The sequence below is a fragment of the Calidris pugnax genome, unplaced genomic scaffold (genome assembly GCF_001431845.1).
Source record: "Calidris pugnax isolate Ruff unplaced genomic scaffold, ASM143184v1 scaffold32, whole genome shotgun sequence".
Lineage (NCBI taxonomy): Eukaryota > Metazoa > Chordata > Aves > Charadriiformes > Scolopacidae > Calidris > Calidris pugnax.
In genome coordinates, this window is record NW_015090783.1 from 2653007 (window position 1) to 2677223 (window position 24217).

Consider the following 24217-nt stretch of genomic DNA (forward strand, 5'->3'; position numbering starts at 1 on the left):
GAATTTAGAAGTTTTCCCACCTTCTGTTTCTCCAGCACCAGCGTGAGTTATTGACCAGGGCTACTGCTGTCAGCCCTCGTCAGCGCTGAAACCCTGATGCCAGAGGCTGAACAGCTTGGCTTCTGTTTGTACTATTTATTAACTTACTCTAATTGCCTTCAGAGCGGCAAAAGCCTTTCCAAAAAGAATTTCAACAAAATCACTGGTCTCGGGGATATTCAGACTGATCTGTAAGAGCCAGCAGGTGTCTACCTAGTGCATTGCCATGGGAGATGGTCACTGGAGGAACACGTGGAGACCGGAGGAGGCAGGTTTGGTTGGTGTGGCTACATACCTGGAGGGATTTCAGGCAGTGTCTGGGTGATCCAGAGGACCCTAGGGTGATCCTTCACCAGCACAGAGACAGGAGCTTTTTGGACATCTGGACAGACAAACCAGTCACACAGCGTTGGGGAGCCTTCCTCCAGGAGGTGCAGCAGCTCGGATGGGGGTGACCACGCGGAACGCTGAGCCAGCAGAAGGATGGGGTACACCCTGGTACAAATGCTCATTGCTCCTCCCAAGAAAGCGGTTTGTATAAAATCCACTTCGGAGCCCCAGGAAAGGCAGCAGAAGGCCCCCAAGTGCAAAGGCAGCTAATCCTCCAATGGATTAAATCCCATATAGTCATCCAGTTTCTCCTCAGGCTCACCATCTCCCACTTCATCACCTGCCCTGTAAAATGCCACCACGCACACACCCCACAGCACAGAGGGGGCTCCCCAGCCCCGTGGCACCCACCCCACAGGTGCACACGTGGGAAGGGGACTTGGGGACTGATGGCTCCCAGCCCCAACCAAAGTCAACCGCACCCCATGGGACAGATGTTAGAGGTAAAGCAATTTAGACCTACAAATAGATACCAGGGCTTGTTTCAATTGTTAATTAGGTAGCGGCTAATTAGCCTCCCCAATAATTCCCCACAAAGCTTGTGAGGGATTATCCATCACCAGAATATCTATTTTGAAGTTAATTTTTATAAATTGAATTTTTAAATTCAATCTCAGTTGAACAATGTTTTCCTTGGCTGCTGGTCAAAGAATGACAAAGCCAAGGTGTCCTCCAGCATCAGCCCTGCTCCAGGGTGGCAGAGACACAGGTGTCTCCTGTCTGGGGGCATTTAGCTAAGGGTGCATGCATTGTCCCACAACTGCCCTTGGGTGCCACCAGCACCCCTTGGTGACCACAATCAATAAAAACAACGTGCTTAAGTAGCCCTTGGCCATCAGTTGGTTAAAAAGCAGCACAGGGCTGTGAGCCCTGCCTACAGACAAGGAAACTGAGGCAAGGAGGGAGGCTGTGACTTGGTCAAAGCTTTAGAGTGTGATGTCCCGTTGTGCTTCAGCCAGCAAACTCACCAAGGTCCTTGCAGCAGCCCCGTCCCCATCACCAGCGGTACCAGAGGAGGGTCACGGTGCAGCTGGTGGGCACACAGATCCCACCAGCCCAGCAGTGATGCTGGAGGCTGTATCAGCCACCCCCAACATGAACGAGCCACACACCTTGGGGCAGCCACCGTGTCCTCAGGGTGTGCAGTGCAGCACCCACTGGCGCTGCTGCCACTGATCCTTTTTCCCCCCTCTCTCAGCCCATTTTCACTGCGGGCACCCCCATCACTGCCCTGCCAGCGCGGGGGTCCCCAACCCACCCTGCACCCCCCTTGCTCACGATTTGGCTGCTCCACGAGCAGGTTGCCCTGCCTGGGCTCACGCACACAAACAGCCAGGAGAGCATTGCATTTTGCTGCTAAATAAGCTTTTTTTTTTTCTTTTTTTTGGGTTGGTTTGTTTGCTTTTTTTTTTTTATTATTTAACCAGTAAGGCAGTGTTCAGACACTGCCACCTACACCGCTTGCCGGTGGGCACGCCGAGCAAAATAACAGTGAACAAGCCCCTTCACCTTTAGCAGTAGAACCACCCCCACCCCTCCAGAGCAACTGGGGGAATATTTACAGCTGGAGGTGTCTCTGTCCAGGCTCTTGTACAACTCACTTCGAAACAGCCACGCACAGTTCCCAGGTACAAAAGACAGGTATTTCCCCCCGGTACAGTCCAAGCCATAAATTGTCCAATAGTTTGTTTGCCTGTTTGTACAAGTTACAAAATTGGCAAACGTTAACTTTAAACTTAGGTCGTTGTTGTGTTTGTGGTTTTTTTTGTGGGATTGTCTCACCAGCACCTCCCAGTACTACCAGCTCCATGGCACTGTCCCATCCTGCAAACACTGCCCTGCCCAGAAGATGCTGGAAAACATCTGCCTGACCATCCATCCACCACGATCACTGAAACACAAACCCCAAGAGGACCAGAACAACCTGGCAAACACCTGAAGACTCTTTCAAACACGGCGATACCCTCACAGCACAGCCCTGGGCATCAGCTGTGCTTGGGGGCTCCTGGCCAGACCCACCAGCTCCAACCCCTCGCCCCACACACATGAAAAACACGGTGGAAATGAGAGGAAAAGAGAAACACGGCTATGGGGTTAGCACCAACGGGTGGGACAGGCTCTTCACCCTCCAGCCCATGGCTTCAGGTGTTGGTTATGCCGTGGGTGAATGCTGCCTGGGGGTAATGGGGAGGACAACACAGCCCCAGGGCGGCGAGAAGGTGGCTCTGCAGCTCCTGGCTGGAGTTCCTGGCCCTTCCCGACATCCTGACACTCAGCCATGGGTGGGCAGGGAATGCCCACAGGGTGAGGAACCCAAACGCTGCCCCATCATCTCCATCCCTGGCACGATGTGGGGTGCAGGTACCACCAGAGAGAGCGAGAGCAGAGGCTCCCGGCGGCCGCCCCCACGGGCAGGAGCATCTCCAGCCCCTCTCCCCACGTCTCACCCCACGCCGGGGTCCGCGATGCCGGTCAGTGGGACCACGAGCGCCGCAGCCGCCTTCCACCAGCAACCGGCACCTTCCTGGACTCCTGGAGACACCAAAGCAGCACACAGTATTGCTACTGTGCCAAGTGGGAACTTTATTCTTTGTTGTGGTTTTTTTTTTTTTTTTTTGCTATTTTTTTCCGAAAAGGTGGCAGAGGCGGCTTCGAAGATGGGTCAGATTTGGGTATTATTATTTTTTTTTTTTCCCAGCAAAATCTGCAACACTTTAATAGCGTTATGCCCGGACATCAGCTCTGTTAAGTTTTTACATCTCAGAGCCACGGAGACACCAGCAGCAATAACCTGGGAACGGAAAGACTTCCACATCGCTTGTGCATTGTCTCGGATTTTTTTTTTCTTTTTAAAAAAAAAAAAAAAAGCACAACAGAAAAGACACAAACATTGATGAACATTAAAAACCTGTACATTGTAAAAAAAAAAAAAACAAAACAAAACAAAAAAAAAAACCCAACAGAAAAAAAAACAAAACAAACCCCAAACAAACAACATCTACCATCATTCTCTTGCTTTGAAATCAGAATCAACCTGGGAACGTTGCAGGGGGAAAAGAAAGATCCATGGGGAAGGTGACGGCGCCGGCCTCGCCGCTGGGCCCGAGCGTCGGATGCAAGGGCTGCCCGCCCGGCCACCGGGGAGCAGACAGTCTGTGCCGTGCTCTGGGTTCCTCTAGCGTATAGAATGCAAAGCATTTAATACATATTTTTGTCTTTTTTTTTGCCGTTTTCTTTTTTTTTTTCCCCCCAGAGCGAGAAAGCAGAAGTGAATGAAAAAATGTTCTAATATTTTGTTCTTTAACCATGTAACTGCAGATATGAGCCAACATCATGGAATGAAAAAAAATAATGTAAAGAGCATTCGTGTGTATCACAAAAATACAATAAAAACTTTTTTTTTTCCTTTTTTGTCCTTTTTTTTTTTTTTTTAAAGTTTCCTGTGAACTCCCTGCCACGCTGGCCTCCTGCCCGCTCTGCCCCTGCACCCGGCCAGCTCCGAGGGCTCCGGAGAATCATCATCTACAACCGGCAAACGACTTCTGCTGAGTCAGCAAAGGTGTGTGTAACGGGGGGGGGGGCTGCAACCATGGCAAGATTTTTGTTTGTTTGTTTTTTTTAAACTAAGTTCATACATTCTCCTGACTTACAGATAACTTTGATGGATCATCGTTACCTCCTCATTTTCCTGTTAAACCCTTCCATACAATGGACAAACGCATCAAAGCCTGCACGTAAGAACAGAACCTCTTTTACAGCATGTAATACTGTGTTTTGTTTAAGTCCTTCCTTGCGTAAAATATCGACATAAATCACCGAAGGTATCAAAAATATACCCTGTAGACCAATACAATTTACAATTGCCTTTTCTCACCATTCAGAAAACAATGCACTTAAAGCAACCGAGCCCCGCCGCGGGCAGCGTGCGAGCCAGCCCGGGGACATCCCTGCCCACTCCCATTTACACCCGGGATCGCTTCCACCGAAGGGACCAGCATTTTTCTTGGGTTTTTTGTTTTTTTTAAGAAATAGCTCTTCACTCCCTCCCCTGCCCACTCATCCCAGCCACGTTAGAAGCGTGTCAAGACCGCTCCGGGGCCCATACGTCTTGCACGTGGGTACGGAGGGCCACCAGCCCTCAGGTCATCTGGGGGAGAACCGAACCGGGGCAGGTTCCATCCTATTTCACTTCTGAAACGGTTTTTTTTTGTTTGTTTGTTTTCTTTTCTTTAACCTGCTCAAGGTTTTGCATTTCTGCGGCGCTGCCCCACGGCCGGGGATGCGGGGGAGCATCCCACAGCCCCACGGAGCCCACACAGCGTCCCAGGGACACGCAGCCGCTCTCCGTCCCTCTCGAGCGCGGGGGGGTCACCGCCCAGTGAGGCTGCCAGGATCGAAGAGATGGTTCCTTGGGTTTTGTCTTGTTAAGGCTTTTTTTTTTTTTCTTCCTTCAGACCAAAGAGGATGCAGAAATTTCCAGATGTTGCGAAAGAAAAAAACAAACAAACAAAGAAATAATAATAATAATAAAAAAAACCTATCCCCTCAAATCAGCTGGTTGGGTGGGGAAGGAAAAAGAAAAAAAATTAAAAAAAAAAAAAGGAAAAAAAAATAAAAATAGCTCTGCTCCTGCGTCTTCGCTCCTGAGAGCCGGCGGGGCCGGGGCGGTGGGCGCTCGCCCCGGGCGTCCCGCTCGCTCCCCGCACCCCGGGTTTGGTCGCCGTCTCCCTGCCCCTGGCTTGCTTCATTCACTGTCCGAAAGGGTTTCGTACTGGGAGCAGAGCAGGGGCTTGGGCTCCTCGTCCCAGGCGTGGTGCTGGCTGCCGGGGGTCCCCTGCGGCAGGGGGGCGGCGGGGGCGGCCGTCACCACCCCGCTGGGGAGCCGCATGGTGAGCGGGTTGTAGGGGAACGGCGTCGAACCTGTGCGGGGAGGAGGAAGCAGAGAGTCAACGGTGATGTGGGGTGACTGCCCCCGCCCTGCAGCCCACCCGAAAAAGGGTGGCAGTGGCCGCTATGGGGACACGGCCTCTTTGGGGACACCTCACCCCAGCCCGAGGCCTACCTGCGGACGACGGCCTGTCCTCCCAGACGCGGTTGGTGAGGGGCGTCCTCCGGTTGCAGTCCCCCTCCGAGTGCACCGAGGAGACGGAGGGCGGCCGCTCGCCCGAGGACAGACCCGGCGCCGGGGACTTGGCCTTGCGGCTGTTGGGTCTGGCAGCGATCTTTGGCTTCCCTCCTCCTCCTGCAAAGAGAAGGGCCCGGCTCGTCACCTGGCTCGTCACCTCAGGGGGGTCAGGGAGAGGGGGGTGTGCGGGTGCCCAGCGCTTCCCTTTTTAAGAGCTTGCAAAAATGGCTCGTGGCAGGAGAAAAGCTGATGCCAAGGGCCCACAGGGGCACCACGGCGGGGAAGGGCGATGGGGCAAGCTCTCTGCAGCGAGGCGGGCGAGCGGCTGCAGCAGCTGGAGGAGGTTTCTGTCCCCTCCTGTGCCTCTCTCCGCTTTGTGGGTTGATGCGACCGACCGTCTCCTGGAGAGGATCCAGGGGAAAGAGCAGCCCCGCAGCTTTGACCAGGCTGTTTCTCCACGGGGTCCACTCCTGAGCCCACAAACACGGGTCCTGGCGCAGGAGCTCCATGTGCCACTGGTTGGCAGGGACCCCCTGGGAGCTACGTGGGTGCTGGAGCCCCGAGAGCATTCCCCATTCCCGAGGTCTGCATGGCCAAGGGGGATCTGTTCTTACAGCAAAATCTCTGGTGATGTTTGGCCAGTTTTTAAAAGGTTTAAAGCCAAAAGGGCCTCTGCCGGGGAGGTTTGCCCACCTAAACCTGGGGGAAGCTCCTAAAGTGGGAAGGATGGATGGGCTCTGCATCCCACCCACCCTGCCCAGGCAGCCTCCGCTGGGCATGGAGAACTGTGGCTGGAAGAAGCTGCTGGTTTCATGCAGGAACCAGGAAAGCTTTTCTGCAAAAAGCTGAAGAGCACCTGGTCCAGCTGACCTGGAAGAAGGCATCTGTGTGCCCCCAGGACCCTGCTCCTCAGCTCTGGGGGCTCTGTGCCCAGATTGCCAAGGGTGACCCCCAGCACTGGCTGTGCTCTGTGCAGGGCACTGGCAAGAGGCAATCTGCCCTTTGCAGGTGTGGGGGGGACAAATGCTCTCCCCCATCCATCCCTGGTCCCTCTCCTCTCTTCCTTAACTGCAGATCAGCAGAACAACCCTCATGGCTCTGCTCTGAAGCCAGGCAGACCCCACCATGGCATCCAGCTGGCTTTGCATGCCCTGTTGGGGCCCATGGGGCAACTCATCCCCAGCCCTGCTCTCTGAAGTCACCCCCCATCTATCACTTTTAGCTCCCTTAAGCTCTCCTTCTTGCCCCAGGCAGCCCCAGGTCCCATCCAACCCCCTGTCCCAGGCTGGAGCCTGCCCCAACACCCCCCAAACCTGGCCACTCTGCCCCGTGTCCCCCCGATGCCAGCCCTTCTCAGCTCCTTCCCTTATTCCGGGAGCAGCGATCCCACCCGGGGGTTTAGGGACAGTTTGGGGTGGGTATTCAAGGTTATGGCTTCGGTCTTTTGGGTGTGGATTTTTTTTCCCCCCCTGTAAAACCTTTCCATTGTGAAAAAAATAAAAAAAAAAAAAAAGAAAAGGAGCTATTAAAAACCAACAAATGGGGAAAGGAGCACAGTCAGTGGTTTAGAGAAAGCAACAGCACCTTCTGAGACTATTAAATTAACATCAAACAAGACCAGGATTAATCAGCGGATTCACAAAGCTCGAAGCTGGGGGAGGGAGGGGAGAAAAGAAAACCAAAATGAACAAAAACGGGGGGAGGGGGAATAAATCCGCCCACAAAAGGGGAAATAAAAAGGCTGAGAATTAATAACACAGAGAGAGCGAAGGTGGAGAGGGCTGCAGACCTGGCAAGGAGCGCACGTCCTCGTTTCGTCCATCAGCAGGAGTTATGGGCATAGCAGCGGGCAGGCTTGCACTGGCATTCAGAGAGTTAAAAGCATTGGCACTGAGAGGTGAGCGCTCTTCCCACTGCTCGTCATATTTACCCATTAGGGCTTTCCTAATTATTGCCTCCAACCCCATGTTGGTACTGGAATTCTCTTGGACCGACTGGCTCCTACAACTGATTAGCCCTGGGAGATACGGGAGGGGGAGGAGAGAGGGGACGGGAGATGGGGGGGAGCCAAATGAGAAGAAAGATGGGGGGGACAGGGAAAGGGGAGAAAGGAGACAAGGGAGAAGGGAAGAAACAAACAGTCAGCACATTCTCGCAAAGCAACAAACTTTGTCATCTTGTTCTTTAAAGCGCTGCAATGCACCCATCCTCCTCCTCCTCCCCGCTCCATCCCGCCCCGGGGCTTGGCAGGGGCTGGCGGGGGGGCGAGATGGGACTCACTCTGGGATTTGGGCTTCTGGAGTGCTGCGGGCAGACAGGGCTCCCGGGGACAGGGGCTTGGAGGATGGCAGGGGACAAGGGGTCGTCACCCAGCCCCAGGGTTGGAAGAAGGGGAGGGCTGCGCTCCCAACCCAGCCAGACTTGGCATGGGGACAGGAGGAGAGTCACCTGGATGTGGGGTCCATACGGACGCACACACAGATCAAAAGTCGGCGTGGCAGGAATTTGGAAGCTGGGGCAGTTTCCCATGGAGGAGAGGTCAGGGAAGGAAGAGGGGGCACCCCACAAAAACACTTGATTGGAAAGAGGTGCCCAGATTTGGCCCTGGCACGAGAGATGGCAACGGCAGGCAGCCCCGGGACGAGGGCACGCAGCCTGTGGAGCTGCCCGTGAGGGGTCGGGGAGAGGGGGGAGTCCTTTTGTCCCTCCTCACGCTCTTTGCAAGCCCCTTGCCCATTGCCCCAGCCCGCTCCCTTCCTCCCCCCGGGGCCGGGTGCTGGCTGTGGGGACCAGGGCCCCCTCCCGGGCTGAGCCCCGGCTACGGGAGGGGATGCAGAGAGGTGGTGTGTCCGCGTGGGAGTGAGTCTCAAGCCATGCAGTTATGGTGCAGCACCGCACAGGGACCAGAGGGCACTAGGCTCAGCCACGCCACCGTCATTCCCGATGTGGCGGTTACAGGGAACAAGCAAGGGCAAAATACAGACACAAAAACAGCAGGCCGGTGAGGGATAGCCCCACTGGCAGCCCCCCACCAGCTCGCCCCATCCTGGGGGTGTTTGCGCTGGGATTGATGTTCCTCTGCTCGGAAAGGGATGGATCCCAGGTTTCCTTGTTGGCCAGATGCCGGCCATCAGCTCCCTACGCTCTGCCTTTACGCCTCCCTCCAGCACAGCAGGAGAGGCTTTCACCAGGGGATGCTCTCAAGAGGTTGGGTCTCATCCCCCCCAAATTTTGTCTGCCGCAGACCCTCGGGTCCTGGCTGTCTGCACCCTCTCGTCCCGGCTGCTGACGTGAGCCAGCTCCTTCTCCCAAACACGTTGGCACTGGCAAGTGGTCGCACACCACCGATGGCTGTGCCTGGCCCTCCTGCTGCACAAAGTCCTGGCCCACAGCACCTCCTTCCCTTGGTTGTGGGAAAAGCTGCTGTTCCTCCTACTTAAAACTAACAACCCGAAGGCCTTCCTGCTGTCAGAGAGCATTAGTACTTAATCCATTAAGTATTGATTAATAGTCCTCAATGGGGATTCGTTTCTTTCATTTGCAAGCCCACCTGGACATTGCTGCAGCAGGTGGCCACATTTCAATAGCCTTCACGCAGTCTTTCTCCCTTGGGCTGGTCTCTGTCCTGTGCTGGGGAAGCCCATGCTGACCACCCAACTCCAGGGGGCCTCTTTGCACCCCTCCTTGCCAAAATCCCTTCCTTAATCTGTTCCCTCTCTTCCTTTCCCAGCTGGGCTGAAAGCTGCAGGCCCAGCAGAGCTGGGGAGGGTGCAGTGCCAATGAGGAAGCTCCTGAAGTGCTCCTGCATGGTGGTCCTCAGGCTCAGCATGACATCTCCATGGGTGCCCCAGGTGTTAGCCAGCGAACCCCCAGTTAAGCAGGCCAGCAAGTTAATGCTAGTTAGAGCTGGGGACTTGCTGAAGACCACCACAGCTCCCTGCAGCATCACTCAGATACCACCACCAAAACTGCTTCTCCAGAACTGGGCGATCGGCCTAAAACCCTCCACCCATGTGGAGCTTCTCCCCCTCTGCACAGCACAGAGGTCCAAGCGGTCCTGCCCACAAAGCCCTTCTGCATGGCACTGGCTGCATGGCCACGGCCAGACCTGGCCACCAGACAAATGTTTCCTCCAAGCTCCTGAGAAACCAGAGCCAACCCATGCTTTAAGCACCTGGAGGACTGAGCACGCTGCTGGCACCCCTGTGCCCGAGCACACCTCCATCTCCCAGATAACACCTCCTCTCCTCAGACACCGCCAATTTGCCCAACACTCACAGTTCAAGGTTATGGGGCACTGCTCTCACCCCAGTTTGCTTTTGAAACCAGCTCCTGCACCCTGTCCAGCCCATGGTGGCACAGAACCTGCTTCCCACCCTCACCTTCCCTTTCACCACTGCCCTCCTACCCATCCATGGGTGACCACAAGGTCCCACCAAGAGCAGGGTGCTCCCTTGAGCATGAGGCCCACCTTGCTATAGTTCAATCCCAGTTGGTATCAGATGGCCAACCCTTGCTTGACTTTTAACCTCTCCTCAAACTCTGCCAGACTTTGAGGAGTTACACTGCACTGACTCCAACTCAACAGTGTGGAGTTACGGTGTGTCCTGAGGCTTCAGCCTCCCAGCAACTGTTACACTTGATCTTATGGCAAAAGGGAAAAAGGAGATGCTTAAATCTACTGAGTCCCCCGCTCCCCGTGGCTGTGAGCCCCGTAGGGAATAAAGTATGGTCAGGTGTATGGGAGAGTTACCTGCTCCGGTAATCGCCGGCATATTGAAAATCTCTGTCCCAGGCTGCCCAACATCTGGAGAAAAACAAAGAAGCTCTTCAGTACAGAGAGCAGCGCGTGCAGGCTGGTGGTAGGGAGGGACCTGCCGTGCCAGCCATGAAAAGATGTCAGTGTCCCTGTCATGGCACGCAGGCTGACAGCAGCCCACCTCCCCCAGGCATCGGGGTGGGTCTCTGGGTGCTGGCTGGGATGGGCACCAATTGTCTTTGGGAGACCCACAGCGGGCATTCCCTCCCTCCCTTCTCCCTTGCCAGCTGGGAAAGGGCAGAAAAGCAGAGCCCGGAGAGCCAGGGCGATGTCTTCGTGCTCAGTGCTGAGCTTCCTCCCTCCAGCCCTTTGGGTTACAAACTCCACCAAGTCAAACGCTCTCTCCTGCCTATGGGATTTCCAAAGGCTCAGATCCCCACATCCAGGGAGCAGGTCTGGGCAGTGGGGAGGGTGAGGAGGAGGAGAAGAAATGTTAAATCAATATTTTCCCTCTTAGCCGAGCTGTTTGGCTTGGATATCACTTTCCTTAGAATAACAGAAATTCTCATCAAATACGAGGCGTTTCCTATTTCTATATATTTTCCCTTGATAAGGAAAAGTGTGGAAGGTCATGGGGTTCAGCCACATGTCCCCAAAGGGGCATAACAATACTGTTGGCTCATGGTAATATCATCCAGGAGACGAGACAGCTCGGTCCCTCTTATCCGATGCAGCTGTTGTAAGATGGATTCAAATTGAATTAGTATTGACTGTATAATGCTGGGCTAAATTAAATTATGATCCTATCTACTCTATTAGCGGTTAATGAATGAACGGGCTGAATTTCTAATATAAGCCAGCCTGGTTAGTTTTACAGAGCTATACTAATATTGATGTAGGGCTTAAAGTAATGTTGGGGGGAGACGCATCTCAAGGAGGAAGGATTCAGCTTGGCTAGCCATTCATTAAAATATCAATTGCTCTTAAGTCTCCTCCATGCTCAGCTCATTATTTCCTTCCTATTGAGGTTATCTGGCATGGGTGTGATTGACAGCCCCAGAGCAAGGAGATGTGGGGCTGGGGAGCCTCCCATGGCCTCTCCAGATGCACACAGCCCGTGCTGGCACCAGCACAGCTCATCCCTGGAAGCGTCTGGACCTCACGCTTCCCAACAAACCATGGCATGATGCAGAAAGAGCTGGCTGGGAGCTCCCAGCCCTTAACACAGCAGCACCTGTTCCCAAATCTCCTTTGCTTCATATGTCCTCAAGGCTTTTTCCCCCCCAGTTCCCTGCATTTGCATCCCCACATGTCCTTACTGTACTCCGTCTCATTTTTGTTGGTGGTGCTGAGCTTCTTGATGATCTCCTGTTTCTTGGACTTCACCATGGCAGAGTTGCTCTCAGTCAGCTTGCTGAAGAAAGCTGGAGGCTGAGTGTTGTTTCCTGGGGACTTGGACCCCATCCTGCAAAGCAGAAAACCATCAGAAACCCCTGCAACGTCCAGTTCACAAAGTCCTACCTAGAGAGACTCTTCCCTTAGCGTAACTTCTCAGAATCAGCCTGGAGGAGATACTGGGGATCTCCAACCCTTCTCCCTATCCCTACTGTGAATGTACACTACGACCAGACAGCAACCTGGGATGCGACGTTGCTTTTGGCTGCAAGAAAAGCAGCCTGGGGCAGGGCTCTCCTGGGGACATCCCCTCGCTGTCTCTACCGTCCCTTCCCTCGGCGTTACCTCTGGTCTATCTGCTCGCCCTCGCGGTACAGGATCGGGTACGTGGCGCTCTTGGCGTGCTCCGATTCTCCCACGCCGTCTGGTGGAGACACGGGCTCGATACAGTTGTCCGACCCGCTCCCGGCCGAGGCCTTGCTCTGCTCCGGGGACCTGCGACGGGGAGATGCAATCGGTTTATTGCGACATCCTGTCTCCGCACAGCAGCCCGGGGTCAGGGGGGAGAAGGACTAAAATAGCTTTCCTTACAGCAGGGAAAAAAGCCAAACCTTCCACACCCCCCTGGGCTTACGGCGCCTTTTAACGCCAGCCGGAGGGAGAGCGCGGCCTGGGCATTTCTCTGCACGGCAGGCGTGCGGAGCGGGACCGAGCCCAGACGTGGCCCAGATTTCCAGGCAGCTGGCCAGGAGGCAGCCACCCCAAACACAGCTGCCCAGCAGGGATGGAGGGACCAGTCCTGGGACTTGTTGGCTCAGCCCAAGCCTCCCTGGCTGGCAGGGACACAACCCCTGCAGAGGGCTGGGACATTAACCCTTTGGGGACACGGCTTTTCAGTCTCCATCCTATTTATGAACACAGGGGAAGGCAGCACCCACCACCTCCTGTCCACCTCCTCTGGGGCCAAGCAAGGGCTCGCTGGCTGCGGGCGATGGGATGCTGGGGCAGCCTGGAGAGGATGGACACAGCCCCTCGATGCTTGCCCATGGCCAGTGCCTGGGAGACAGACAGGTTTGAATCTGCGAGGAATTCCTCACGGCAAGTTCTGGGAATTTACATCTTTGTTCCTTCTGTGGTTCCCCCCCTTTTTTTTTCATTTCTGGGTGGCCAGGGCCAGGCTCTCTCCCCTAATGCCCAGATCAGAAGGAAATTTTACACTCTGGGCCATGTAAGTGAGCGAGATCCACCTGACCCCGAGGTGGGGAGCATAAATTCAGCAATGCCAAGTGCCACCCTGTCCTACGCACTGCCTTACCAAGGTGCCAAGGGCTCCTCACCCTGGGTAGCCCTGGTCTGTCTGAGCTAGGACTGACACAGCGGGTGGGCAGAAGCCTATCTGCACCAGCTTTGGTTGGACACTCTGACCTCACCTTTTGCCGCCCTCGTTCTGTGGGGAGATCCTGGAGGCCACTGCGTGTTCCTGCTGCTGCAGATAGGCCTCGCTGGGGGTGCGGCGCAGGTCCAGCACGGGGCACGCGGCCCCGGGGAAGGAGTACACTGGGGTCTGGATGTGGGAGTTGAGCTGCTGCGGGTGATGGCGTGTGTAGTCCTGTGTGATGACCTCCTAGAAGAAGAAACCCCCGAGTCAGAAATACACTTGGTTTCTACCTCTTGCTTTGCTGAGCTCAGCTAAGACAGGGCAAGGAGGAGGGAATTAGGTTGGTTTGACCCTGTGGGGATGTAACTTCTGCCTCGGGCCTGCAGCAGTGCTCATGATGGGCTTTTTGGGGATGCAAACACTGGGGCTGAACACACTTGATGCTCCCTGCTCCCTCCAGTCCCCAACCAGAGATGCTGAGGTCTCTAGCATCACTCCCAGCCCTTCCCCACCCAACACAGAATCATAGAATCGTCTAGGTTGGAAGGGACCTTAAAGATCATCTAGTCCAACCACCAACCTAACTCTGACAAAAAACCAAAAAAAGCCCCACAAAAAAACCCACCACAAAACCAAAAAACCACACTACTAAACCATATTCCTGAGGACCATGTCAACCCGTCTTTTGAACACCTCCAGGGATGGTGCCTCAACCACTTCCCTGGGCAGCCTATTCCAATGCTGGATAACCATTTCTGTGAAGAAATGTTTCCTAATCTCCAATCTAAACCTCCCCTGGTGCAACTTTGAGGCCGTTTCCTCTTGTCCTATCTCCTGTGACTTGGGAGACGAGACCAACTCCCACCTCTCTACATCCCCCTTCAGGTAGTTATAGAGCCTGATAAGGTCTCCCCTCAGCCTCCTCTTCTTCAGACTAAACAACCCCAGCTCCCTCAGTCTCTCCTCATAAGACTTACTCTCCAGATCCCTCACCAGCCTCTTCCCTCCCCCGCGGAGCCCCAGCAGGAAGGTGAGAATGAAGTTAATTACACTGATGTGCTGGGCCAGCGTGACCACCCGCTGGTTCATGCCCTTGATGTTCTGGCTGGACTGCAGGGGCTGGCACTGGGGCTGGGGGCCATCGGGCTGCCGGAGGTGCTGCAGGTGGGCTGCTTCGGGAGCAGAGGCCTTCAGCGAGCCTGGGGGAGGCACAAAGAAGACAGCAGGAGTGAGATGATGTCTATGTCCCCTTCCTCAACCACCATCCCATCTGCCTGACGTAGTCCCCCCATGCCAGCTTGGGTTCTCCTCCACCAGCCCCTCACCTTGCTGTTTCTGCCTCAGGTCATGCTCCCCGTGTCCCTTCTCTGCATCCTGCAGCAGCTTGGCCCCTTTCTCATGGGACATGCTGGGTGAGCTCACGGGACTCACTGCTTCCATCCGCTCCGGGCTGTAGCCTCCATGAAAGCCTGGGGAAACAGGAGAAGGGAGTTCAAACCAGGAGCTCGCTTGGCTTTTCCCTAGTGCTGTGGCAACCATTGCTTGCAGGCAGAGTCACACGGTCAGCAGAGGAGGGAAAAGAGATGAGGGAAGACCTGGCAGGTCACACTGCAGGGACCCCTGGAGCTATCTCTGATGTCCAGTTGTCGCGATGGCTGCAGTAAAGACGTGATGTCTCATTCCTGCAGAGCTGGACACTCAGCAGCTCGTGGTGACAGCACGAGAGTCAGGAACCAAATTCAACCCCTGTGGGTTCACAATTTGTTCCTCCTCTTTCCCTCACCTACTGAAACACAGGAAAATAAAAAAACCTGCTCTGCCCAGAGGGAAAGCAAAGCTCTGCAGGAGTGGTGGTGGCTGCACGGGAGGTCTCAAGTGTTTTACAAAGAAGAGCCCCAAGCCCCGCTTGGCCAAAAGCAGGGACTTGAAAATTGGGCAGGAGGCCCTGCAGACTCCAGAGACAGCAGACTCGCTCACCACAGGGGCAAAAAGGCTTTTTGACCTCTCTCTGCCTTTTAAGCCCTTTACATAGACTCAAGCTGCATCAAAGCAGGCAGACCTGGAATGAGAGGCCACCATCATGCTTCAAAAGAGAGGGGAAACTGAGGCACGGACAGGTTGTGCTTCCACAGACCAAGGACAGAAGAGTCCTGGAGGAGGCACATGCTGCCTCTTGCCAGCTAAGCATGTTTGGTAACACTCATGACTTTTGCCTCCACAGACCTTTACCCTCCTAAGGCTCAATTCCTAGAAACCACCCACAGCGCTGCTGGAGGGTCCCTGGTGCCCAGGGATGGACACACCGACCTTGCACGTACCCAGGGCAGGGGTAGGAGAGGACCTCCCTGCACCAGGGACGGGGATGCAGCATCCTGCATCACCCTGTGCATGCCAGCACCAAAGGGACCATGCTTCAGATCCACCCAAGATGAAGTGTTCTGCTCTGGAAAGATCCTTAACCAACAGCAACCCCCAGTGCTGATGACCAAGGCAGATACTTCATCTTGAAGAAGGGGTCCCACCAAACCCCCATGGGGATGCTGCTTCTGTATGCTGGTGGGAGCCTAGATGAATGCTCTGGGTGAAGACTGGTCCCAGCAAGAACGACCTAGTCCTTGAATCCAGAGATGCTGCACACTCAATGACACAACTGTGAGCAGGGACACGCACGTCTGGTGGCCAGCAGCCCTGTCCCACTCACACTCCTGGTTCTCTGCTTCGCTTGTTTGATTTATTACCCACAACTATTCCTTTCAGGCTGCTTGGGAATTTCTAATGATGGGGAAATCAGAATTAGCAAATTGCTATTGTCCGTAAAAAGCAATACCAGGAACTGAACAACGTTTGCAAAACAGGACTTGGCAATGGAAAAAACTAAAAGAGGGTGGGAGAAGGGAAGATCCTTAAAATACACACAAATAAAAAAGTCTGGAATAACACAACAACCGGGAAGCAGAGGGACAAGCACACTCAGGGAGCTGACGAAGCCAATAGCCAAAATGTGCAACTAAAAATAGGAAATAATGAAATAAAAATGGGTTTCAGGCCACAGCTCTCTCACCTCTCCCCTCCAATTTCTTACCATCACTAGTGGAGTCGTTACTTAGCGAGCCTCTTTCTCGCTGCCCCTTATCGCAAGACATTTGGCGCATGATAATCACATCTATGAAGTTGGCCGCTGTCGTGGTGGTCTTACCGAGTGCTCGGAGCTCCTGTTCCTGCATTGAAAAGGGTTTACTTTGACTCTTTTCTCTACTGTGCTGCTCGGGGCCCGAGGCTGCGTGCTGCTGGTCCAGAGGGTGATGGTGCTGTTGGCTTTTCCCCTGTCCTCTGCTATAGTGATGAGAAGAACCGGGTCCGGAGGCGGGTAAAGATCTCGACTCCATGGCTTTAATGGGTGAAGGCGACTGTTCGAGGTTGGCCCCACTGGGCAGCTTTGAGGTGAAGACGTTGTTGTCAGTCTGGGGTCGTTCTGCCTTGGCTTCCCGAGCCCTCGAGGCCTCTTTCTGCAGGACGGCCGGGTCCATCAGGGGCGCGTAGCCATCTGCTGCACTGATGGAGGAGCGCAGGGTGGAGGCCGAGGGGAAGGCGGCGGAGCGGATTGGTGACGTGGTAGTGGTGGACGAGGACCTGGAAGGCAAACGAAGACAAGGTGAGGATGAGAGAAGCACGTGGAAAAAAGGGAGTGCTGTCCCAGAGCCCCAGTGTTCAGCCCTGCCTGGCTGAGGTGTTCCAAGGGCTCCTGAGTGTTGGCCTGTGCTGGAGCAGGTGAGGAGGGCTTGGATGGAGCCTCCACCACAGTAACGGGCCATAGGCTGTGGCCTGGGTGCACTGACTGGAGAGAATAGAACCCATGGACGCATCCCAGAGACCTTCATAACTCCATCACCAGGCAACTTTCAGCAAGAGGAGCAATACCTGTATTTGGGCACAGGGACACTCCTGCTGTCTCTCCTGGCAGCGGTAAAAGCCACCAGGAAAAGCAAAAGATTTGGGCATCAAAATCTGCTTCTCCTCATCACAACTTCCCCATAAGCCTCAATCCTGCTCCTACTGAGAGTGAAGGCTAAAAGAACCCTTGCTCTATCTCAGAGGTGCCCCATAAGATGCTCATTAATTAACCACCACGGTTGCCCTGCTGCAGGGGTCCAGGCAAGCAGCAGGCGCCGTGTTGATGGGACGTACCGCAGGACGGAAGGGGTGGGGGTCTCCGAGGAGATGATCTTCATGCTCGTGTTGTGGAGCACGCTGGGGCGCTGCTGGATGGTCTCGTGTGTGCGGGGTGAGACAGGAGAGTGCTGGTGGCTGTGAGAGTGTGAGGATGAACGGCTGCTGGACTGCTCTGTACCTGGGGGAAGACACAAAGAAGGGCTTCTTTAGCTCTTCATTTTCTAGTCCCCAACCCTACCTCCAGCCAGCATGGGTTCCTCCCCAGCCTACCTGGTCTCCAGATGGGTGCATGCTCCACTGTAGTGGACGCTAGGATGGATTTTTCACGCTCCCTCTCCCGTTCCCGCTCCCGTTCCCGCTCGGACACCGACGATCCTGACTGTTTGGTCATGTGCGTGGGGCCTCCTGAAATCCAACCAAAAGGCAGTGAAAGGGCTGCAGACAGAGCGATTTCCCATGGGGGAACACCGCCTGCTCTTCACATTGCTGTGTCTGCAGAGCAGATAAGGGATGGCTCCATCCAAGGTCACCTGGAGCAGGACAGACGGGGGCAACCACTGTGACAAAATCCCAGGCAAATCATGCAATAACTTTCTGGCACCATCTTCAGGGCACTGCTCTCCTTCCACAAAGCTGCTTGCCAGCTGCCACTTTGGGGAAGAAAGGGGAAAAGCAAGGAAGCCTCCCAGAAGCAGGATCAGAGGAAATGGTTTGAGGGAGCCAGTGGGCTGGTCTCTGAATAAGAATGAATTTGGGCTCCCCCCATCTGCCCTGGCGTGCTCATGGCCCTGAACTAGTTAAGGACATCCTGCCCAGCTGCCTTCCCATGGAAAAAGCAACCTGCAGCGTTACCTGGAGAGAGTGGGGAGCTGCTGTGCCGGCTGCTGAAGGTCTGAGGGGGCCCGGGGATGTAGGTGATGCGGTCCATGGTGGTGGCAGAAGTGCCAGGGGTAGGGGGCACGAGGACAGGCAGGTGTGGCACTTGGGACAGGTCGATGATGCCTGGAGAGAGAAGTGAGAGCCCTGTCAGGATGATGCCGAGCTGCCGCAGCTTGGCCGCGCTGGACTGGAGAGTGATGCTGGGGAGGGTCAACCTGTCCTGCTGCTCTGGCACAGCACGGGAGGTGCCAGCACACACACTGCCCCCGGGTGCTGATTTTTCAGAAGAGGGGACCTTTCTGTGGGCAAGCACAGTGTGTTCTGCTGCTGGGAATAAGAGGGAGGGAAAATGCTGAGATCTATCCCTGCAGAGCAGGGGCTGCAGGCAGCATCAGCTGGAGCCCAACGCTGCTCTGTCTGCGGAGGGGCAGCAGCTCCGCACCCCACACGCTCCCCAGCATGCTCTGCTTTTTGCAGAAAGCCAGATATCCCTCTGGGAGTGTATTTTAAATCTCCAAAGGCTTAGCAGGGCCAGGCTGGGAAGCGCTCCCATGACCCAAAACCAGAGCTGTGCATAAGGAGCCTCAAGTAACTAAAGATGGCCAAAAAAGCATCAATTTCCCCTCCACTGTCCTCCACGCTGATCGGCCAAGTTCCTACACTGCTGGGTGACACCGTGCTGCTGGCTCGGCCCTTGGCCTCAGCGCTGGAGCTGGCAGTGCTGGCCTGACCCAGCCTCCTCCTCCCAAAATGCCCCCAAGCCCCCCGATGGTGCAGTGCCAGGAGGACCTGCTGCATAGTTGAGGGCGAGGGAGGGCTCCCGGGGCGACAAGCCGCGCAGCATGTCCGCCCGCTGCGCCATGGCCGTGGCTGCGGCGTTGTGGTGCATCTGCTGGGACGTGATGTAGTCGTTGATGATGGTCTGTCGGTTCTCCATGGCGGCCGTGTCCGGGTATCCCCGGATGAGGTACGGGGGGTAGAGGTGGGGGTACGTGGGGCTCGGAGCCAGGTGCCTTGGCAGGTAGTAAGCAGCAGCTGGGAGAGAAAAGGATGCAGACATGAAGCGGCTTTCCCCAGAGACCTCAGGCTTTTGGAGCACAACAAGGGAAAAAACAATCCCAAACAGAGCATGCTCCCGCTGAAGGTACCTGCTTCCAGTTGGATTCCCCTCGGGATGGCAGCAGGGTCGAAAGCCAGGGGGATGTGTCCTCGGTACAGGTCGACCCCACTCACGCCACGGAGCAGGTGCTCGTACGGGGAGATGGGGTGGTGGTGGTCGGCCACGGGGGCATGCGGAGACTTGGAGTTGGTGAGCTCTCTCGATGTGGGGGTGATCTTTCTGTCCTGGGACACCGGCTTCCCAGCAGTGATGCTCCCTGCAGCGAGCAGAAGGAAATGAGTCAGAGACTGAGTGCCGTGGCCAAATCATGTCCCTGAGGGATGCTTGCGGCCAAGCGTGTCCTCCAGTGATGCTCGCAGCTACCCTGAACTCCAGGGACCTTTCCCTCCACCCTGCACCACCATGCCACGTTACACCACCAAGGCCGAGGTGGGACAAGCCCCAGTTATACCCGGGAGGAGAAGCCTGTCCCGAACCATCCCTTCATCCCAGCACATCCATGCTGGATGGTCTGAGTTGATCCTGGCCCACACAAGCAGCCTTGGCATGAGGAGGTCACTGCTGCTGGGCAGAGCCAGAGACCCCAAAACTCCTGGCAATGGTGACAAAATATTTCAGGGTGTCTGAGCACCCCCCACCCTCTGGAGTCATAAGTTCTTCCTCAGCACACAGATGGGAGGTTGGATCATGTCAGGGACCTCTCTTGGTGCCCCCAACCTGAGCTGGGCATTGGTGGCACTTCTCACCCAACCTGGGATGAGTGTCACCAACTCCTGTGTCTGTACCAGCAGGCTGGGGACGGAGACTGACACAGAGCCACCCCGAGCAGCCTGACCAAACCCCTTGCACCTGATGGCACACCAAACACTGCCTGGGCCTGGCTCGGGGAGGAAGGAGTAGTCTCCTCAGGCACACACAGATGGATCCAGCCCTATCACTGCTGACTTTGAAACAACCTTGGCTGCAGCACAGTCCAGGTGAAGCACCACTCCTACTGCTTTCACAAAGCTTGGTGTCTCCACGTGGCTGCTAATAAACCAAACCCACTGCTGGGGCAGAAACAGAGCTCAGACAACTCAGGGAAAGTTGCCTTCCAACTCTGACCCAACCCGTAGGGACTCCCTCCTCCTGCAGATCCTCTGCACCCCACAACCCTGTGAGCTCCGGACATGCAGAAATCCACCCTCCCACTGGCATTTTGCAGGAACATTGATTTTTCCCTTGGGATCTCTCCTCACCACCCGGGCACTGCCTTCCCTGCCTTGTGCTCACTGGATGTGCCAATCTCAAAGAGCTGCCAACATCTGAAGGCTTCCCCCAAAACGACTGACCTAACAGGGCAGACAGCAGAGGCTGCAGCAATGAGACACAGAGACCACGGAGAGGTGGAGCTGGCCCAGCAGAGAGTGATGGGGGAGGCTTTTTGGAGGAGCTCTGCAGTGCACAGCCCCATCTCCTGCTTCTCGCTGGGGAGGCACATCCCGACCTCAGTTTTCAGCAAACTGTGATGTCTTGTGCTGCACGCCCCCAGATCACAAGACTCTTGGATAAGGACAAGGATTTGCAGGTGGGAGATGCAAAAGGCCCCTGCAGCCGGCAGGCTCGGTGGGACGGTGTCTTAGGGACTGGCTTGAGAAAGGATCCTGTCCACAAATGTGCCATGAAACAAGAGGGTTTTACACGCTCTGGATCTGAGTGTGTGTCACCAGATCACTGAGCCCAGCCCAGACACATGCCTGCTCCCTGGGAGCCCCAGGTCTGGCTCTGGGGGCAGGAGATGACTGATACCAGGGGGCACGGGCAGATGGGCCAGGGTGGTGGCAGGTCCCAAAGACCAGCCACACTGCCTGGACCCACTGGCTCAGAAGGGATTAGATGTTCCTGGAGGTGAGGCCCACGGGAGCCCAGGTGATGGATGAGGCATAAACACACGAGGCAGGCAAACACACATCAGACTGGTGACAAGTGTGGAGATCCCTCACTCGCTGCACCAAGCGCTGCTTTGCTGCCTGCCTGGAGAAACAGGGGTGTCCTGGGCCAATGCTGGGACAGGGAAGATGCTTTCAAAACGCCATCACCTTCACCAGCCACAGTCCAAGTCTCCCTTCAGTTACCCTCACACAGACATGGGGTGCCCTCACAGCAACTGTGTGAGTACCCCAAGGAAGGAAGCTGAGCCACCCCAGTGCCGCTGAGTCAGTTGTGGGTGTGGGGTGCTGGGAAGAATGGGTTTGACGGGCACCTGCCAGGAACAGCTTAAGCAGGTGGTGACCCCACCGTGGCCATTTGGCTTTCTAGAAATCTTAGCATCAAATAAAAGGTTTGCCAAGTACCTTCATGCTGCCGTGGCGTGGACTCCCGCGTGGAGACTGGAGACCCTCTGTGCAAGTGGCTGCCGAACGCCGTGCTGTGCCCTGCCTGGTGGTCCTCGTAGGCGAGGGCACTTTGGTGGGGCTTGCCCGGCTCAGGTACAATCACAGGAGCCCCTCTGGCGATGGAGCCACCCGAGTTTGTCACTGGGCTTGGCCTGTTTTTCAGGCTCTCTTCATAAGCTCTTTCCAGATTCCTTGGGTCTTGGATGACATCCAGTGAATGCACAGAGTGAAAAGTCCTGCCGGGACTGCCGATGATGGACCGCACATCGTGCTTTTTGGTACTGGAGGAGGAAGAGCCGCTGTCGTACTTCAGTGGGGTACCCTAGGGACAGAAGGCAGAGGGGACATCAAAGGAGTGTAGAGGAGAAGAGGATGCAGCGACTGCATTCCACCAAGTTTCAGTGGGGCTTGTGCTTCCTCGTTCCGCGGGTCAGTACACCAGTTTACTTGGTGAAATGGCAACAGCCGTGGGCAAAGCAGAGCTAATAGGTTGGCACAGCACGGGGCAGGGTGGAGTGCCCATCTTGCATGTCTCGTCCTGCTCCAACAAGAAGATGATGAGTCACTGCCGAAGGCTGGCTGTGCCCATCACGCCTCTCTCCTACACACACTGTGAAATGAGGTAGGACTACGAGGTGCCATGGGAACCCTCCAAATATTTGGAGCCCGACAGGAGACAGCACGCCACGTTACATCCTAACTACTGGCCTTGCTGGGTTGACACTTGCCCATATAGGGAGGAGACCAAGATTACGTGCACCCAGAGTCACATCTGCCGAGGCCACCAAGTTGACTCTGGACTTGAACAAGAGCCAAATGTGTCCCCTTCTGTGTACATATGTGGATGGAACATTGCTTTTTTAACATGTCAAAGCTCTCCTCCCTGGATTTTGTGTTTGTCTGTTGGGAAGGATCACAGAATGGTTTGGCTTGGAAGGGACCTTTAAAGACGAAAGGATGGGAAAGGGCAACCTGTATCCAGAGCCTCAACTCTGTGCAGTGATGTGTTTGCTACCTGAAGCTCTCTCTGCTCTCCCTTTGCCTTGGGAACGGTCCCCAGGGTCTGTGCAAGGACAGCAGCCTGAGTAGGACCGATCTCATTCACTGTTTGCCCCATACTCACCTGTGTGATGGAACCTTCCTTCAGAGGTCTCGTCAGGGAGATGTCTGGTGTTCGCCTCAGCTCCTCACGGGGAATCTCATGGATTGATCTTCCTGCTTCTTTCACCGTGGCCACCAGGCCTTCATGGGCTGGTTTCATTTTCAGAGGAGTAAGGCCCTCGTGAGACCTGACCTTGTAGGCATCAGATAAGTCCCTCGGTGGAGTGTTTTCCCTCTTGAGCTGTTTGGCTTCTCTTCTGAGGTAGTCCTCATGGGCCTCCACGTAGGACCGAGGTATTCCTGCAACCCCCAAGCAGACAATGGATGCAGAGGATGACTGGTACCCAAGTGAGCACACAGAGCAGCTATATCACTAATGCAGATGGACCACCTCATATCTACCACCGCTTTTTGGACCCATTTCACACTAGTTTCAACCTGCCTTCATGTGAGTCACTGAGAATTTTACCCTTGACTTTTCGTAAGAACTTAGGTTGGTAGAAGTTGAGCAAGGCTGCAAAATGTCCCTGAGCACATAGCTGAGGCTGCAGATCTCTGCAGCTGGACTTTCATGTGTCCATCTTTGTTTCCTCCTGTCCTAGCCTGACCACAAGAACACAGGGCCATGCATGTGAGATCCTCCCCCACGTTACCTCTGCCCACGTTCTGCTCGCAGACTTTACCTTGTGTAATTGAGCCCCGCATGTGATGCTGCTCCTTTAGGTTGTGGGGACTGTGTCGGTCTGGAGGGATCGCTCGACCCATGAGACCTAGAAGACATCCAAGGGGGAAAGTTGGGTTGTGACACAGAAGTTCATATACAATGAACACATGACAGGGTTACCAGGGTCTCCTGGGACAACAAGGAAAAACATCAACAATTTCTAAATTACTTGATTTCTCCTTTTTTTTTTTAAGTATGATTCCTTTTTTTGTAGTCCTGAAACTGGTCTACCAGTAGAGAAACCAAAAGGGAAATGGGCCATTCTGTGTCTCTTGTTCTCCCATGCTGGTCAGATGCTGTCCTGTTGGGATGTGCTGCTAACCACTGCTAAAACATGGGCATGGGAAGGTGCATCACGTAGACAAGATGGGGTCTCTGTGGGTCACTACTAACACAGCATGGGTGAAAGGTTTCACCTGGACCCACCTTCGATGCTGGCAGACAAGGTATCACGGGCTGACAAGCCCCGGCTGATCCTCCCCTCCATCATATCGTAGGTCCGCTTGGTTCCTGTGGTCTCATGCGAAGCTCCTGAGCTCCTGCTGTCTTCTTTGGGACATTGAGAAGCAGCAACTGCACCTGGGGAAGGGAACACCGAGAATTATCATCAGGAGCACGGAAAGTCAGCACCAGCCAAGGGAGGGTGCATGGTTGCTGAAAGGTCAGATCCCGTCCCAGCATCGACCACCGCTCAGCAATGCCAGAAACATCCCACAAGGTTGGCTTCCAAGAAATTCAGCTGGTGTTTTCTCCCCTCCCTGC

At 55.0% G+C, this 24217-nt stretch overlaps 1 protein-coding gene across 8 annotated transcripts in view; it reads right to left on the reverse strand.

The window, feature by feature from the left end:
* Positions 1-2992: 2992 nt before the first annotated feature.
* The window catches only part of NCOR2 (nuclear receptor corepressor 2), a 202309-nt gene continuing 181084 nt past the window's right edge, over positions 2993-24217 (reverse strand). For 4 of the 8 annotated variants that reach the window (XM_014963218.1, XM_014963209.1, XM_014963199.1 and 1 more), the window contains exons 28-46: positions 23882-24034; positions 23415-23501; positions 22754-23031; positions 21589-21952; positions 19284-19511; positions 18925-19170; positions 18109-18258; positions 17527-17661; positions 17272-17434; positions 16169-16716; positions 14412-14555; positions 14137-14285; positions 13139-13332; positions 12054-12203; positions 11633-11778; positions 10308-10361; positions 7344-7571; positions 5492-5671; positions 2993-5349 (exon numbers count right to left, since the gene is read on the reverse strand). In XM_014963218.1, coding sequence (XP_014818704.1) covers positions 5174-5349; positions 5492-5671; positions 7344-7571; positions 10308-10361; positions 11633-11778; positions 12054-12203; positions 13139-13332; positions 14137-14285; positions 14412-14555; positions 16169-16716; positions 17272-17434; positions 17527-17661; positions 18109-18258; positions 18925-19170; positions 19284-19511; positions 21589-21952; positions 22754-23031; positions 23415-23501; positions 23882-24034 — 3773 coding nt within the window. In that variant the 3' untranslated portion in view covers positions 2993-5173. The remainder of the gene's footprint in view (positions 5350-5491; positions 5672-7343; positions 7572-10307; positions 10362-11632; positions 11779-12053; positions 12204-13138; positions 13333-14136; positions 14286-14411; positions 14556-16168; positions 16717-17271; positions 17435-17526; positions 17662-18108; positions 18259-18924; positions 19171-19283; positions 19512-21588; positions 21953-22753; positions 23032-23414; positions 23502-23881; positions 24035-24217) is intronic. The other 4 variants (XM_014963250.1, XM_014963243.1, XM_014963235.1 and 1 more) reach the window with 4 other exon arrangements.